At 44.1% G+C, this 18,379-nt stretch overlaps 2 protein-coding genes across 8 annotated transcripts in view; one reads left to right on the plus strand and one right to left on the minus strand.

The window, feature by feature from the left end:
• Positions 1 to 3,136: 3,136 nt before the first annotated feature.
• On the minus strand, positions 3,137 to 8,338 carry LOC101835612 (probable N-acetyltransferase CML1). Of its 3 annotated transcripts, XM_021232958.2 has the most exons (3): positions 8,200 to 8,338; positions 4,287 to 4,435; positions 3,137 to 3,995 (listed from the first exon to the last, which is right to left on the minus strand). In XM_021232958.2, exon 3 carries the CDS (start codon positions 3,950 to 3,952, stop codon positions 3,254 to 3,256), a length of 699 nt encoding a protein of 232 aa, XP_021088617.2. In that variant the 5' UTR covers positions 3,953 to 3,995; positions 4,287 to 4,435; positions 8,200 to 8,338; the 3' UTR covers positions 3,137 to 3,253. The 3 variants fall into 3 exon arrangements, with proteins under 3 accessions (XP_021088617.2, XP_005080069.2, XP_040607160.1); XM_005080012.4 differs by lacking the exon at positions 4,287 to 4,435; XM_040751226.1 differs by lacking the exons at positions 4,287 to 4,435; positions 8,200 to 8,338 and adding an exon at positions 4,201 to 4,222.
• Positions 8,339 to 8,634: 296 nt separating this feature from the next.
• The window catches only part of Ube2v2 (ubiquitin conjugating enzyme E2 V2), a 54,587-nt gene continuing 44,842 nt past the window's right edge, over positions 8,635 to 18,379 (plus strand). For 2 of the 5 annotated variants that reach the window (XM_013120515.3, XM_040751230.1), the window contains exons 1-2: positions 8,642 to 8,769; positions 15,887 to 16,055. In XM_013120515.3, the coding sequence (XP_012975969.1) occupies positions 8,642 to 8,769; positions 15,887 to 16,055 (297 nt within the window). Of the gene's footprint in view, positions 8,770 to 14,377; positions 14,501 to 15,010; positions 15,403 to 15,886; positions 16,056 to 18,379 lie in introns of those variants that run through there. The other 3 variants (XM_040751227.1, XM_040751228.1, XM_040751229.1) reach the window with 3 other exon arrangements.

An 18,379-nucleotide genomic window follows, 5' to 3' on the forward strand; every position in this document is an offset into this window, starting at 1 on the left:
AGGCAACAGCTGTCACTTGGTGATGTGGGGACTGTTTAGGAAGTGAGGTGGGGGAGTCAACAATCAGCTCATGTTGGAAGAGGAGATTGGGAGTCAGGAGGACTGGAAAGGGCTGGGGAACATTACTGGCCAATCTGAGTCATGAAGCCAAAGTTGGTTAATTTTGACTGAGTGTTTTAATTAAGGTAATCAAAATAATGAATTTTGATTGCTAGATCTTGATGTTTTGATAACTGGATGTCAGTGAGCAGTCTCAGGAGTGAGTTAGGCATAGCAAAGTGGCCAGATAAGGGAATTGACCTTGGTGGCTACCTTTAGGAATCTAACAGTTTAGCAGAGGAGAAGAAAGGGGAAAGGGCAGGGACGAGGAAAGGGGGAAGAGACATGTTTGCCATGCTCAGGCCTGCTAGAGCCCTTCAAGACACTGGAATGTTGCTGGCCCAGAGGCTAATTAGCCCTGGGACAGCCATTCTTTCCCACCTCTGTGTCATAACTAATATCCTGTGACTAAAAGATTGAAAACCTGATAGAATCTATTAACTTAGCAGACCAATAGCTTCTACCAACCCAAGAGCTAAAAAAATGGCATTAAAAAAGATCTTGGGTCCATAGAAAGTCTTCCCCTCACTGGGCGGTGGTGATACACGCCTTTAATCCCAGCACTCGGGACGCAGAGGCAGGCGGATCTCTGTGAGTTCGAGGCCAGGCTGGACCGACAGCCTCCAAAACAATACAGAGAAACCTTGTCTCGTAAAACCAAAAAAAAAAAAAAAAAAAAAAAAAGATGTTTTGCCATGTGTTGGTGGCGCACGCCTTTAATCCCAGCACTCAGGAGGCAGAGGCAGGAGGATCTCTGTGAGTTCGAGACCAGCCTGGACTACCAAGCGAGTTCCAGGACAGCCTCCAAAGCCACAGAGAAACCCTGTCTCGAAAAAAAAAAAAACGAATAAACTATTGCCATTTCCCAGGAAGAAGATAGCAGGAACACCCATGTCCCACAAAGGATAGTTTTAAGCCCATTTAAGAGCAGTGTTCTCTACATTAAGCAGTTAAGTTCAGAGCCTGTGTTGTGTTTTGCAAAAGCTGCTCATTTCTAGCTGGGGGTGGGGGAAAGGAGGATATAGGGGCTGGGGACATGGCTTAGGCAGAAAAGTGCTTGACACACAAGCATTAGGACCTGAGTTGGTTCCCCAGCATCCACGTTAAAAAGCCAGGCATGGTGGCCTGCCCTTGTAATCCTGGCTCTGAGGAGGCTGAGACAACAGATCCTTAGGGCTCTCTGTCTAGCCAGTGTAGCCTAATAGTTGAGTCCCAGGTACCAGTGAGAGACTCTCACAAGAAGGTAGATGGCTCCTGGAAAATACCGTCTGAGGTTGACTTCTATCTCTGCACCCATATGGGTGTGCATTTACATGTACAGCAACCCTACACACACACACACACACACACACACACACACACACACACACACACACACACACGGGGAGGGGGTGTTGGGGGAGCACAGGAGGTATGGTTTCATGAGCCACATGTGTTTGACCTGAAAAACCTCAATATACCCCCCTTTTTTTGAGACTCAGAAGGTCGCCTCAGTGGAAAATTCCCCAAGGTCCCCTAGGCAGGGAACAAGGTCAGATTAAAAAGAACATCTTGAGCCGGGCGTTGGTGGCGCACGCCTTTAATCCCAGCACTCGGGAGGCAGAGGCAGGTGGATCTCTGTGAGTTCGAGGTTAGCCTGGTCTACAAAGCAAGTTCCAGGACAGCCTCCAAAACAATACAGAGAAACCCTGTCTCGAAAAACCAATGGCAAGTATTGTGAGGACTTTCCTACAAACAAATGTCTGTATTCCAGATGGAGCATTAACAGATACCCGAGTCTAATTTAGGTGAATTACTGAGTTTATTATGTGTAGGAATCTGAACAAGGAGTTACTTTTTCTTTCTTTTTTTTTTTAACTTTTAGTTTTTCAAGATAGGGTTTCTCTGTGTAGCTTTAGAACCTATCCTGGCACTCACTCTGTAGCCCAGGCTGGTCTCGAACTCACAGAGATCCACCTGCCTCTGCCTCCCCTGAGTGCTGGGATTAAAGGCATGCGTCACCACCAGCCAGTGCAAGGAGTTACTTATAGGAGCATGGATGATACAAAGGCAGCTTCACCACTGGAAAGCTCAGCCCTGCATGGGCCGTGACTCACAAAAGATTCACTCTGCGGCCCTGGGCACTTGCAGTCTTCTCCCCAGAAATTGCTGCTTACCTTGGGGTGGGCCTCAGTGATCATTTGACTTCCAGGCGCATCCTGATCTCGTAAGCTGTCTTCCCTCCTGGACCTTGTGTTTCCCTTATTGCCTGAGTCTCAGGAACCTACTTTCTCTTTTTAGAAAGGAAGCAATGTTTCATTGCATAGGAAACAGCTACACAGCAGGTTTACTGAAGACAGCACTGCTGTGATATAAAGTGATAAAGGCACATTGTTTCTAATTTCCAAATAAGGAGACTTCAACGACTGCCTGCACAAGTGTGTGGCATGTTCTGGATGCGTGCATACCCATATTCTATTTCTGCTGAAACAGCTCTCTCTGCATTTGGACAACAGGACTTTTGGCCCCCAAACACAGGTGGCAGTTAGACATTTACTTTCCCAGAAGCCCTGGGGTAAGAACTTTCTTATTATTTTGTATAAATCCACCTGTCTGCTTATAGAAAGTCTCCACTTTGAGGATATGAACATGAGCTAAAACATCTCGAGACCTTGGGATGTTAGTCTTTTTTCCCAATAACCCTTTGACACTTGCATCCAGCACCTGGACTGGGCCTAACTGAAATGAAAACCTGTGTAAGTGAAAACAGTGCAACACAAAACTCACTGTACACATGTATAAAATTGTCCGAGAATTAAAAAAAAAAGTGGACTCAAGGTATCAGCTACTGAGTCTGAGAAGGTCAATGACCACAGGTCAAAATTCATGACTTTCTGGAACACAGAGACTTCTGGAACACAGAAACAATGCAGCATTGTTTCTAATGCAACAGTAGTATGGAGCTAGGTATATGAAGCACATGTACCCCAGAAACCCAGAGTACAGCAAAGCTCCCAACGCCCCCCACCCCAGTCATCACATGCATTAGAATCTGGTGTGCACCAGCAAGGAGCTTTTATTGGTCACCACATTGACATGACAGGGTTCACTGGTTCCTGTAGAGTGTAACAGGGCCAGCTTTCAGCTACAGGAGCATAGGTCCCGGCCCCACTTCCTAGGCAGAAGGGAGGGAATACTCTAAATGAGTTACAGGAACATCCATTAACCTCCAGAGCACACTTAGGAAGTACTGGCCTGTCTGCCGGAAACCCATACTCAGGTAGAGTGTCCTAGCGCCTTGCTGCAAGATGCTGGTCTCGAGGACAACATCACTGTAGCCCTGGTCCCGTGCAAACTGGAGGACAATTCTGACCAGTGCTTTCGCTATGCCCTGTCCTCGATGCTGTGAAGACACAGACAGGTGAAAGAGCTCCAGCTGCTTCCTCCCTAGTGGGGGATCCTTGACTGGCAGACCCCCCACTGTGCCCACCACCTGGTTCCCAGACTCAGCCACCCAGAAATCTGCGCCACACACACTCAGGTAGGTCTTGGTGATGTCAGCCATGTCTGTGTGCAAACACTTGGCCACATACTCCTTCCAGGGCTGTCTGACAAGGAGCCGCAGGAGGAGGAGCAGAAAGAAGATGCACATAATCGCTAGCAGCCAGGAGCCAGACACCAGGACCAGGGCAAGTGGCACCCCAAGTAAGAGCAGGAGGGTTCGGGGCAGCGTCAGCACGTGGCGGAAGGTGGTGGGGATGTGCTCCTCCATGCCCCTTGTGAACAAGTCCAGGACACTTTCGCGGTCGCTGTCCTGGTACTGGCGGATGTGGTAAGAAGCCATGGGAGACTTCTGGGTCTCAAATCTCGGCATCCAGGAGACACAGCTCTACCTGCCTGCACACCTTCCCTGAGGCCTGCAGAAGAGAGAAGCCATGTGAGTCCCCTGACCTTCCCTCTCCCAACGCCCATGGAGGCCCTGTTCGAGGGTGTGTCTTTCTGCTGACACTGGGAAGAGATATTGTGTCAGCAGCACCTGATTACTCCCCTGCCTCCTCCCCTTTGTAGCCCCTAGCCATGGGGCACTGGGTATGTCCCTTCTCTCTGAGCAGGTGTCTCCACCTGCAGAGCAGGAAGAAAGAAGATCCCATTTTAGCTCTGTGACTTGTAGGCAGCACACATATGAACGGCTCCTTCTCTGTTGTTACCCAGTTACAGGCTCTTTGGTATTCAGCACTGAGATGGCACGTTTGTGCAGGAAGATGTGATGTCCTGAGAACTGTGTTTCCTATTCAGGCTCCCTACGTCACAGTGCTGCATTCCCGAGCTCAAGTTCCAGCAAAGCCTCTTCTTCACCCTATTTGAGAGACTTGATCCAGTAAAAGGCAAAGGGTTAAGACCCAAACACCCCACCTTTAAATATTGTCATATTGCTCTCTTTCCTCTGACCTGGTACCACAGAGTCTGGAGTGTCTGGAATGGTTCCCATCTCTGAGTAGCATTGAGTAGACTTTGCCATCTGCCCTCTCCCTGGACAGCAGACCGGGGAAGGCTCCAGAATAATTGCAAACCAAAGGTCAAGAACTGGAATGTGGCAGTGGAGGTGGCACACATCCATTTTCCTTGTGACCCCACGGAATACACCCAGCCGAGCAAGCTCTGGCGTGACACACTGGGCCCATGCTTGTGAAGCATGCCTTCTGCTCCCTGTTCCTTCACTTCTCAGTGTTTGTCTCCAATTCCCAGCCTGGCTGCCCGAATGCATCTGCTAAAGACAGTGGTTCTCAACCTGTGGGTAGGGACCCCAGGGGCATTATTGAATGACCCTTTCACAGGGGTCTCCTAACACCATCAGACATATCAGGTATTTACATTGTGATTTGTAACAGTATCAAAATTACAGTTATGAAGTAGCAATGAAAATAATTTTATGGTTTGGGGTCACCACAACATGAGGAACTGTATTAAAGGGTTATAGCACTAGGAAAGTTGACAACCACTGAGCTAGGAGCAACCTGGGGTCTGGTCACTTGCTGTGCGCTCATACTTCCTGGCTCAGTAGGGCCTTCATAACAGGGCTCATTCCTGCCTCAGCTGTACCTACTTCTACTAAGATGGAGCTGTAGTGCACACCGATGTCTCCACTCCTTATCCATCACGTGGAGGACAGAACTGTTGCACCTTGTGAACCCTTTTCAGTCCCAGCAGATCCATTTTCCAAATGACAGTCCCCAAGCAGGGCGGCTGCTAGAGCTCTGAGCCATGCTCACATCCAAGGATCTTCTCAAACCAGCTAGCAGCAATACCACCTCACTATACAGGCAAGAGTGGCTCAACCTGCTCCCTTCCCCACATCAACATGAGGGTTTTTAAACAAAGTATGAGAATATTTGTGTCAGGAAGAAGAGAAAGGGAATATTTTATGTATTATTATTATTTTTATTATTGGTTTTTTGATACAGGGTTTCTCTGTGGCTTTGGAGGCTGTCCTAGAACTAGCTCTTGTAAACCAGGCTGGTCTCAAACTCACAGAGATCCACCTGCCTCTGCCTCCTGAGTGCTGAGATTAAAGGTGTGCACCACCACCGCCCGGCTTTGTATTATTTATTTTTTAAGACAGTGTCTCTCTACATAGCTACATAGCTGTTGTGGAACTCACTACATAGACCAGGCTGGCCTCAAACTCACAGAGGTCCACCTGCCTCTGTCTCCCCAGTGCTGAGATTAAAGGCATGTGCCACCATGCCAAATGAAAGGGAATATTTTAGATAATGAAGGATTTTTGGATGGTAAAATAGGATTTTGTTCTGAGTAAAATGACTGGGTTTTTCCAAAATGAAAAAGAAAGAAAAAATAGAAGGGTAAAACCCGGAAGCTGAATGAGTGGCGAAGGGTCACAGTGAGACACACCGGGTCTCGGGCGCTGCGGTCCTGGGCTGTTCTCGGGATTCCTTAGGTCAAAACTAAGTGCATCCACACAACCTGAAAGCCAGTGCTGTTTAAAACAGTGAGTTCTTGTAAGACATTAACCTGCTCTCAGCATTTGCAAAAGTGCCTTTAAAAAGCAAATAATAATTAATTGATTTATCGACTGTTTTCTTTAGGTAAGGATAATTCAACATGCCCCATTCTGAGTAATGTTTCCTAATGATTGAGGCATTTGATATTGGGATTTAAATGCATTAGATAAATAGATTTAAAAGCATCTATAGACAAAAGTTTAATTTTCATTACTATTACAGTGCGTGTACCATGGCTTAATTGGAGGTTAGAGAGCAAGCCTGTGGAGTTGGTTCTCTCCTTCCACCTTAGGTGGATTCAGGAGATTTAAGTCAGGTTTCAGGCTTGCTGGGCTATCTCCTGGACCAGATACTTAATTTTTAAGTTAGTTTTCGTTGAATATTTGCTCACTAGTCTGTTTTGTGTTCTCCTTTAAGAATTATATGGCTATCGTCTGCAGACATTCTGTAGAAGTATAGACTCTAATGGGGAACTCCTTTGGCATTTTTGGAGATTCTAGACCATCACAAACAAAATGTAAAAAATAGACTTGAGGTAGGCCTAAGAGCCATTCCTTCTATATTTTTTAGCTGTTTAAAACTAGACATAAAGGGTTTTATTGGCATTGATTCCTTCACATCTGTCACTTGTTTCCACCCTCAACATATAATCAGGTCAACCCAACTGGGACAGATCTCATCCCAGGGATGAGAGATAAGATCAAACCACTATGGTCAGAGAACATTCTTCAGAAATGTGGAAAGGTGTCAGATTCAGAATCATGTCACACTGGGCATCGTGTTGCTGCCTTGCAACCCCAGCACTTGAATAAGAAGGCTTACAGATGGAGGACAGTGTCCTCATGGGATCCGGACACAAAACCAACAGTAAGAATGGAGTCACTCGTGACAGGTTTTCCAAAAGTAAAGCCAAGAAGTTACAGAGAAATGGCCCTTATGCATGGTTACCTGAGACTGTTTTCCAACTCTGTTCATACTTTTATTATTTATGTTTGTTTTAGACAAAGGCATGTTTCAGAAATTCTCACTCCAAGTTATAGCTGCTCATGCTACATAGGGTGTGCTCTGAAGTACATCTTTACATGCTAGAGAATTCTCTTGCAAGTAAGAAGACATTCTGACAATCAACCACATGCATGGTGTCAAAATGTCATCTTTCATATAATACAGATCTCAGAGTTACTACTAGTAATGAAGAATGACTGTGGACAGATGGGGACACTTTCATATTCTGTATTAGGAAGACACACTTGGACTCCATACTGTAGAAAGGAACCAAAATGGACATATTATTAGCTTAGCATGGGCACAATCTCATTTGTTTTTAACTTCCCAGCCCAGCCACCTCTGAAGGAGTATAAGGTTAAGATCAGTAGACTCCGAGTTTCAAAAAGTACCTGAGTCCAAAGATCTGCAGATGAGGAACAAGTGCAAAGGGTAACGAAGCAAACACGGATAACACCTCTCAGAAACGTAGCTAACCACCCGACCGGGAGGCAAAATGCAGCTCCAGGAAAGCTGGCTGTCTTTGCCGCCAGCCCTATCTCCTCGTTATATAATCTGCAGGCTGGAGATAAGATGGAATGCATGCCTCCAAGATAATTAATCTGCTTTCTTCTTGGACTGTTGGCTCTCTGGATAAACCGTGATTTTAAGATTCAATACCTTTCTCTATTTATTGGATTCTCTGGCAGGTAGCACGAACCAAAATCTGGTTTCACCTTGGTGGCCATCTTTCCCCAAGAGCAGTGCCCTGGTCTTGCACAACTGCCTGAGGCAGATAGCTAGCTTTATGGGAGCTTAACCCCAGCATCCTTTCAGAGAAACCTCAGTATCCTCCTGTGTGCTCAGAAGATTTGCCTCTTTCCTCTGCCACAGCTGTCCCTTTGTCATTGGACCTCCAAGCACGGGAGGAGCTCCTTCAATGTAAGACTCCACCACACTGCACCCCCTGGTTCCTCCCGACAGCACATCCAGTAAAGTGAGTCTCAAAGCTCAGAAAAACTGTGACTCTCATCCTGGTGAATATTTTCCTTTTCCCAGGGAGAACTTGAGGCGGTTAAACACAGGCTAAGAACAAAGCCGACACTCAACACCATACCTCAACTTCTAGGCCCGACCCGTGGGTTCTTTGCACTCCCGACCCTGGGACCAACTCTCCACAGCGTCCGTCCGCAAGCAGCTGCAAGTGGGAATAGGAGTGCGCGCAAAGTTCAGACTTAGACTGGGCCACGCCCACCAGGGCCCGGAACTACCGGCGCTTCCGAAGTGCACAGCGTTGTTTCCGAGGGGACGGTCTTCTGAGACAGACTGGAGACTGTTGGTGAGCTCCACTCGGGGCGAACGCAAGCGCGGTCACAGTTTTGTGGGCGATGCGTGCATTCCCATCGCCAGTGTTTGTCGTGAGCCCTCCCAGGCTGCGGGTGGAAAGCACTGCAGCCTCGGAAGGGCAGCTCGGGCCGGAAGGCCGCTCGGCTGCGCGCTCCGGGGCGCCCCCTGCAGGCGGTGCCCGAGGCTGATGCTCGAGAAGCCCAGTCACTGCAATGCCCAGCGCCGGGAGGGAGGCGAGTCCGAGAGTTGCCCCGGATCCTCCCGGGGCCAGCTGCCCGGGCGGAAGGGCCGAGACAAGAAGCCCGATAACAGGGACGCCCCCTTGGGAAGCGCGACCACTGTAAGCTCCTCCGAGGGCAGGCCATCGGGGCGGGAGAGGAGTCAGGTAGGGTCCAGATGCTACATGCAGGACCCGGTGACATCAAGTTAGGGCTTTAGCTTCAGCTCTGACGTCCTCCTCAAGGACACTGTGACCATCTGGTGAGCAGGGCCTCCATGAGGACGCTCTTGGGATGCTGTTGATGAGAGGCGAGTCAGAATTAAGATTTGGAGGTAGAAATCGGGACTTGGACACTGATGTGGTTGTAACAGTGAGAGGTATCTGCCCTGGACCACGTCCTGTTGCTAATACCACAACACCTCGTGGGGTGAAGTCATTTGTTTTGTTTTTCAAGACAGGCTTTCTCTGTGTAGTCCTGGCTGTCTTGGAACTCACTGGAACGCACTGGCCTGGAACTTAGAGAGCCGCCTGCCTTCCTGTCAGGGAGTAGGTTAGAAGGGTGGGAAAACTTGGATTCATAACAGAATCGCTCTGAAGATATAAACCATTATTTTGATAATCCTATTACTGGATTAAAGATTATTTGAGTGCAAAGTCCTAGTTGCTCTGGAGATAAACTTTATAATGTGGATTAATGATTTTTTTTTAGTACGAAGTCCTAAACACCTTCTGAAGGTGTCTAAACACCTTCTGAATGTGTTTAAACACCTGTCCCCGCTTTTTAATCTCTCACATTTGGGAACTAGATTTCAACATTAATTTTATAGGCGTCAAAACCAGATCGATATTAAGTAATGATTCCAAAGTTTCTAGCCTAAATAACTCTTACACTAAACAAGATCAGACTATTCTGAGGCTAAGAGTTCTTTTTCCTTACTGTTAAAAATCAGACCAGGGGTTTGATTCCCAGTGTCCACACTGCATTTCACAAAAATCTGTAACTCCAGGTGCATTGAATTCTGTGCCTTCTGACTGCACACAGGTACCAGGCAAGAATGTAGTACACAGACATACATGCAGGCACTTATGTAAAAATATTTTTTAAACAGATACTTAAAAAAACAGGGAACGTCATTTTCTTCCAAGTTGTAAGTGCTTATGTTTTGTTTGATGACTGTAGAAAGTTCAGAACACGTACAACAAGATATTTTAAGATTACAATAAAAATCACCTAATAATCTCAGTGCTCAAGATGTCTGCGTTTTGTTGTTTCCTACATTTTTTTCTGTTCATGTTTCTACATGACAGCATACTGACCGTAATGTCCTTTCTCAATTAGTTGCTAGCATGAAAAAGACTGTATCAGGACATTATCTACAAAAGTTTTCTTTTCCTGTAACAGAAACCCTCAGACATAATTCTAGAAAGTCAGAGGTACTATTATGTTTAAATTTTGTGTGTTTTTAAATTTTTAATATTTATTATTTTATGTGTGTGGATGTTTTGCCTGTATATGTGTATGTGCATCTCACGTGAGTCTGGTATCAGTGGAGGTCAGAAGAGGGCATTGGATCCTCTGGGACTGGAGTTACAGATGGTCGTGAACCACCATGTGAGTGCTGGGACTCAAGTCCTGGTCCTCTGCAAGAGCAGCCAGTGCTCTTAATGACTGAACCAACTCTCTAGCCCTGTGGTTGTTGTTTTGTTTTCTGAGGCAGGAGCTCATGGAACTCATGCTAGCCTGGAGCTGGAGCTGTGTAGTTGAGGATGACTTTGATATTTTTCCAGATGAAAATGTAACTTTATACACATTGAATAGGATAAAATAGGATGGGCATAAACGAAGAATGTACTCAGGAGAGAGTCAATGCCATTTTGTTTGCAGGGAAGGAGTCAGAAACTGGAACAAACTAGGATATTGAGGAAGACTGCCCCCAAAGTAACTAGGGAACATAATATTAGGATTCGGGTGCCAAAGTTAATCTACACATGTAATAAAGAGTCCAAAATTCTGTTTAGTGTAAGCAGTTTTGCATTAAGTATGTAGCAGCTGTTTGCTTTTCAGAAAGTGATAGGCAACTTTTAGAAGTGGTTTCCATTATGCAAGTACTAGGAATTCTCAACTACAATTAGCTAGCTATGCTGTCCTCAGTACCATTAGGCTGCTTCAGGCACATGTACCTATCGATGTAATACAAAACTAAATTCCAGGCTTTGTTGTTCTGGTTGTGGGCCTAGCCTTTGCTGGCTGAGCCATCTCTCCAGCCAGCATTTTGGGTTTTTAAATGGCAGCAGTAATTATATTGTGGGTTTTATTCTAGATGCTCACTATAGTTTTGTTTTTGAGACAGGGTTTCACTGTGTAGCTCTGCCTGTCCTGGAACTCACTGTAGACCAGGTTGGCCTCAAACCCACAGAGATCCACTTGCCTCTGCCTCCTGAGTGCTGGAATTAAAGGCATGTGCCAACATGCCTGGCTGATGTTCACCATCATTAAGAGAACAGTCGACACACATAAGTGAAGATAGTTGAATTTTAATGATAATCATGGTAATTCTTGAAATAATGTTTATACAGAATAAACTAGTATTGATTAATTGGCATTTTACACACATCAACCAAGAAAACAAAAACAAAACCACAACTATAAAAGGCAGTCTTCCCTATGTAGACTATGGTAATGTATTAAAAATGAATGTCAAGTAATATAAAGAACACCATGGTTTACCTGGGAGGGAAAATTACTGTTCCATACACAGTCAGCCTTGTCAGTCATCCTTAGCAGGATGATTAAAACATATTTTCCAGGAGGGAAAATATTGTAGAAAAGTCAGTAAATCTTTGAATAGTTTAACATCTGTAAAGCCAGGATAAGGCTACATCTTGGGCACAGAGTTCAGCTGTATATACATATGCTTGACTTCTTAGCCTCAGGAGTAAGTCTTCATAATGCTTAATAATTTTTACAAAGACAAAAGTAGGCATGAGTGTAATGGTAACTACAGTTCCAGGTGTTGGTATGTCTGCCAGTCTGTCAGTTTTTGGTGTTCTATCCATTGGTTTCACATAGGTTATGCTGAACGAGGAAGACTATCAACAGGACTGTTTCTCACTGTGAATGATTTTTTACACTTTTAAAGATAAAGCAAAAATGTAAAAATGTTCCCTATTCTTAGGCATAATAATTATCTGTTTGAAGGGCATGTCTCAAATAGTCATCTTACTAATATTCTCTCTCAAGCCTTTTTGAGTACCTTTTGTACCTTACCAAAGCTCCATCCCAAGAAGTTTTCACCATTTATCTGGTCATTCCTTGTCCAAATTGCATACCAACCAGTGAAGAGTTACCCAACTAGCTGAAAAGATGGACCATCATCGTTTGATTTCAGCCTGATGCCTAGATTTCTGTCCTGACCATTACACAAAATGACTTCAGGGATCCTTCATTTATTTCCTGCTCTACAAATTCCAGCATTATTACCTTTTTTTTTTCTTTTTTTTTCTTTTTTTTTTTTTTGGTTTTTCGAGACAGGGTTTCCCTGTGGCTTTGGAGGCTGTCCTGGAACTCGCTTGGTAGACCAGGCTGGTCTCGAACTCACAGTGATCCGCCTGCCTCTGCCTCCTGAGTGCTGGGATTAAAGGCGTGCGCCACCAACGCCCAGCTCAGCATCATTATCTTATTCAGTTGTCACTACATAGTTCACATGGAAGGTCTCGTTACCAGTTGTCTCTGAACTAGTGTTCCAGGGACCGAGGCCAGAATTACACATGTTTCTCCTTTATATGAACTTAGTCTCATGCATTTGGAAGCAGTCCAAATATGATTTAAGATAAATATTTCCATTTTGAAAGATGGGAGCAGAAGACTCTTTTGAAATGGCTAGGCTGGCAGGGCTGGTGGAGAGGCAGTTTGGGCTTGGATTACTTTGTCTGCCTACAAATATTCAGGAAAAGGGTAAAAACACATTTTCCTTTTCAGGTATCTTCTAGACTGTAAAGACCCATGCTCCCCACCACCTCCAGCCTTGAATTTCTGGTCTTCCTCTTCTGACCGCCTTGGGGCTGGATTGTAGATGAGCACTGTCACACTGGTTTTATCCAGTGCTCAGGACTGAACCCAAGCTTTTGTGTATGCTAGTCTAGCCCTCTACCAACTAAAATGTTCCCTCGGCTCCTCTTTTCAGTATCTTTTCTTTATACGCAGCTTTTTAATTATTTTAAGATTTTTATTTTCAATTTATGCATATATATGTGTCTACATATGTATGTGCATGTTTGGGGGTGCCCTGGGAACTGGAAGTAGTTGTGAGCCACCTGATATCGGTGCTGTGAACCCAACTCGGGTGCTCTGCACGAACAGCAAGTGCCCATAACTGCTCAGCCATCTCTCCAGCCCCATGAGGAGCTTTCACAAAACCTCCACAGTTAGGCTGAGCATAGGCTGAGCATGAGGGAACAAGCTTGTAACCCCACTGCTAGTGTCAGAAGCAGTAGGGTTGGGAGTTCCAGGCCAGCCTGGCACAGAAAATGAGAATGACAAAGATTAAAGTGACACAGTAGCCACATTTTGTTGTTTTTTCCTGTGGTTTTGCTTAATGTTATTACTGCTTTGGCAGATCAACACTACACTGCTGGTTTTGTTTTGTTTGAAGGCCGGGGCTGTTGTGTTGGAAATTGAAGTTGGCCTTGAACATGCTTGGCAAGTGTTTGATCCCTAAGCCATTTTCCCTGCAAACATGATGGCTTTTAATGGCTGGACTGTTGTACTCAACCTTTCAAGGTGATAAAAGGACATCTCATTTTCTTGTTCTCAGGGTTCCAATTAGCTCCTTGAGAAATGGATCCTACAGATAGAAAGGATGAATAGAGCTTAGCAAATTGGCCCACCAAAGAATCAAGAAAACTTCAATGCTGGATTTCAGTAGTAGAGAGTACGCTTAGCCTTTGTAAAGTCCTAACTTCAATCTCCCACTAAAAAGAGTGGTGGTTGAAATTGTTTTTAAATCATTTTTTTTGTAATTATAGCATGTCTGTCACACCTAGGACATCATTCACAGTAGGTGAGCCCTCACACTGAGTATACCCTATACTTCTTTTACATCTTCCTGTTCAGCAGAGATAGTAGGTGGTGAGCCACAATTGTATGCTTTCTGTCAGTTCCATGTTGGAAAATATATCTTTGAGTATATTGTGTTAATTGGGTATTATAAATTATTCCTTAATATTTGTGGCCAGATTTTGTTAAAGTATAAATAAAGTAGATCAGAAATTTAGGAGGGATATGGTAAATTAAAGCCTTACTAATGCTGCAGGTAATCTGAGATCCATCCTCTCCTGGCATATTGCACCTAGGTGTCTGTGAGTTCGAGACCAACCTGGTCTACAAAAGCTAGTTCCAGGACAGTCTCCAAAGCCACAGAGAAACTCTGTCTCAAAAACAAACAAACAAACAAAAAAAGACAGTTAGCAACTTGACTGATTCCCCATGTGGCAAGCAATAGGACTGGGATTGACTACCACCACCACCCCCCCCCCACAACCTCCACCACCCCCAGCATCTTGGTTACCTCATCTGTTACACGAGCAACACTGACTTCATTGAGCATGTGGGGATTAAAGAAAACAACACTGTTGTAGTTTAGGATGTGACCAGATTTATATCAGGAGGGCATGTGGTTCTGGAAACTCCTGGTTCTCTCTGTGCTAATCTCTGTTTTCTCCCTGGTAGATTGTCGATCCATTTCAGATACTTATGGCAGCAAACAAAGCTGTCCATCTCCACAAACTGGGAAAAATGAAGACAAGGACTCTGTCTACTGGAATCATCTTAAACCTCTCCCCAAATAACAATGTAATGTGGTGACTGACTTTATTTCTGTTGGTCTTATTGTAGAATGTGCCCCAGCTGCCCCCCACCCCCGTATGGCACTGGGGTGCAGGTTCCTCCAAGCCAGCTGTTAGTCTAAGCCAAAATAGTTATGTAGAGAGGTCTGGACAGATCCATTTAGTACTGTAAGCAGCTATGGAGTCAGTCAAAGTTTAAACTACATGAGGCTGGAATTATCTGCTCTGCCCATGTTATGTTAAGTAGACCCCTTGAGCAATTTTGCTTAAGAAACCCACATGATAAGATGTGAAGTATAGATACATTTTGTGTTACTCTCCCTGTAAACTGCTAGAGATGGGATGTGTGTCTTTTTTATAGTCAGTACCAGGAATTTTTTGTGACCTGCTCACTTCATAGGAATGCACCCCCCCCCCCGTGTGTGTGTGTTTGTGTGTGTGTGTGTGTGTGTGTGTGTACACATGTGTATTTGTGGTTGTGTGTACACAGATTCATGTGTGGGAGCATGGGACCTGAGTATCACAATGAGATTGTGAAGGTCTAGCGGATGACCTCAGGTGGTCCTTGCCTTGTACCTTGTTCCAAACAAGATCTCTTTTTTTTTTCACCACTGTGTACACCTGACCTTCAAGCTTCTTGATTCTTCTGTCTCCACCTTCTATCTTGCTGTATGGGTACTGGGGTTATAGACAATCGCTGTTGTGCCTGGCTTTACATGGGCTAGAGATTTGAACCAAGATCCTCACACTGGTGTGACAAGTGCTTTAACCACTGAGCCATCTCCCCAGCCCAAGAGTGCTTTTTAAATGGAAACTATTGAGGTGACATTCTGTGTGTGACATAAGAAAAAGATGTCTGAACTCAGCTGATGAAGTTCCAGCATTACTACTGCTGTTAATAACAATCAGGTACTAATATCAAAGGGAAAATTTGGAACCCTATGGCAAGAATTAAATCACACTTGGTTGCAAAGTTTATAAAATGCAGTCAGCATGGCAACAGAACTCCCCATTAATGGAATCATTGGAAATAATTGAAGACATCATTCCTGTGCTAGGGGCGGCAGAGAAAAGTAGGATCTTGAGAAGCAGATGATTAAGACAAAAGTTAAGCTGCCCTAAGATAAATTACAATAGGAATACAAATTACAGTCTGGAAGGTCACTTGGAGATAAAGACAGGGTGTTAATATGCAAAGCCAAGAAGTCTGGGCTTGATCCAGAGGAGCAAAGTGCAACTGTAACCAGGGACAGGGACAGTAGGTGCTGGGGATGAATTGTTGAAGGGGAAAGTACACTGTGAGAAACCGGGAGGCTGACTGAGCAGGCCAGGAGTATTCCAGACAGAAGACGCTGACTCATTTGCCTTTGGTTTTTTCAATCATATATTTCAGAGGCTTTGAAGAAATTGGTATCTCAGAAAGTGACACTTCAGTTCTCATTGTTTACATTGAAGAGGGAGAAAAACAAATACACCAAGAACACCTAATATCTCAAGTGGAAGGCCAGCAGGTGCCTTTGGAATGTCTTCCAGAAATAACAAAGCTCTCAGAAGTGAAAAAGGTTTGTAATGCATGTTTTTAAGAGTTCAATAGATGAATTATACTGATGCTGTTTGTTCATCAGTGTTACAATTTTTGAACTATTCTATTAACATTTTAGTTAGCATACAGGATAATGGTATTCATTACATTTTCACAAATCCTATTATTACTTTTACTCATATCTGCCTCATCTCACATGCTCAATACCTTTTGAACTTTTAAGAAGTAGTGTGGGACTGGAGAGTTGACTCAGCCGTTCATAGTCAGCAGTTATTCCAGAGAACCTGGGTCTGATTCCCAGCAAGTTCATAACCATCTGGAACTCCATTTCTAGAGGATCCGATGCCTGCTTCCGACCTTCATGGGAACTGCACACCCATAGTGCACATATACAGAGGCAAAACACCCTTACAAGTTGTTGGGGGAAGTCCTGTGCATTTGTCAATAAAGTACTGTTGAGCCTATAGGGAACCAAGATAGGAGGGACTAGGAGTCCAGGAGAACTCTGGGAAGGAGGAACACAAGAGAGTCAACATGTAACACCATGGGGGTAGGAAGCCTGGAACTATTCTCCGGTAAGAAACATACTTAGATTAACAATTATGGGGTAATTACTTAAGCAGAGCTAGCCAGTAAGAAATAAGCAAGGCCAACAGCTTCATAATTAATACAGCGTCTTGTGTGTTTATTTGGGACTCAAGCGGCTCTGGAACCAGGCTGGCGGAACGGCTCCTTCTCAAGGAAAAAGCTTCTCTTAACAAAATGGTGATCAGGAGTGGGATGATGAATTTCCACGTAGAATGACAAAAGCTTTAAAGGAATTTTAGGAACGGAGAGAAGCACAGATTTTGGTAGCAGCATTTTCTCAGGTGTGCTCTGTTTTGCTAGCAACAAGCCGAGATTCGCGTGGCTTACTTACCGGAGTCTTCCTGACTCGGCATAAAAAGAAAAAAGAAAAAAGAAGAAAAAAAAAAAACAAGGTTGTTTTAAGAGACTCTGTTAACGATTGAAAGGTGTGTATGTACAGCTGGAAGTGGCAGCTTTTGCTGGAGGTCAGCATGGACTGAGGCGGTAAGCTGGAATCACGCTTACGCCCACCATCTTGACAAAAAACCGGCAGTTTAAAACAGCTGCGGTTTTACAAATAAGACACGTGGCCAGAAAAACGTAAAGCTTTACAGTAAAGTCAGACTTGGATGAACAAAACCTCTAAAGGTTTACAGTGTGTTTAAAAATATACGTGAGATTGAGAGAGAAAATGAAACGACAAAGTGATATATAAATACAAAAGCCGGCGTTGTGGTGGCGCATGCCGGTAAGATTTACTCCAGAGGCAGAGGCAGGCAGATTTCCAAAGAGAAACCCTGTCTCAGAGAAAAATAAATAAAAGTAAAATAAATAAAGTAATAATACATAAATAAATAAGCCACGTAAAGATGGAAAATACACAGAGAGTCTGGATACTGTATGCTGTTATGTTTTTCAGTTTTTTGCTTGCTCAGGAAGGAACTGCTACTAAAGTACACTTGATTATAAATGCTGCTAAATTAATCCAACTTCTATCTTTTGAAAATACCTTGACTTCAAAATTTAAGTATAAGGATATGTTACTTGGAAAAGGAGATTTTGCTTATGTTTCTACAGAAAATGAAAAGCTGAGGATTTCTTCCAGGGTTCTGTGGTTTGACGAACCAAGACCCCCAGAAGCAGTGGATCAGATGTTCCAACAATTGAAACAGCTAAGATGATGCAGTTTTACAGACCCCGAAAATACGGACTTATACAGGTTTCTGAGTTTTGTCATGATCCCCATGGTATGAACAGCGCCCCCCTTCCAGCAGGAAGCAGTTTGGAATGAGCAACGTCCCAATTCCCATCTTGTTTATAAATCTTTGTTTTCATTTAAATGGAGTTGTTTATAATTGGCTAATGATCACAGCCAATCCTTTTTAATGGTAAAAAAGGGAATTATGGTATGGGTATTGTTTTTCATTTGTTGATACAAATTCAAGGTCAATTTTGTGATGTGTATGTTTCTCCTCTTGATTAAGTATTGTGCTTATACAGATCCTTTGAAACGTAAAGCATGATTGAATGCAGACTATAGATAGTTACTTATAATGGAATTTATAGTTAGGTAAGTTAGGTTTTCTAGATATACAGAGATGTATTTGAGACAGATAGATAGTCTTCAAACCTCTCAAAGACCTTCAGAAAATGGCATTTAAAATGGTTTAGGGTTTTTCTTGACAATGAGAAATGTCTGCTCCTGGCAGCACCAATTATGTCTGAGAGGAAGATGGGCATCGAAGAAACTTGTTATGGAGTTTGCTTTCAACATGG

The sequence above is a fragment of the Mesocricetus auratus genome, unplaced genomic scaffold (genome assembly GCF_017639785.1).
Source record: "Mesocricetus auratus isolate SY011 unplaced genomic scaffold, BCM_Maur_2.0 Super-Scaffold_100008, whole genome shotgun sequence".
NCBI classification, from domain to species: domain Eukaryota; kingdom Metazoa; phylum Chordata; class Mammalia; order Rodentia; family Cricetidae; genus Mesocricetus; species Mesocricetus auratus.

Excerpts from the sequence above, each read along its gene's own strand:
- LOC101835612 (XM_005080012.4), bottom strand. The coding sequence starts at position 3,952 with ATGCCGAGATTTGAGACCCAGAAGTCTCCCATGGCTTCTTACCACATC.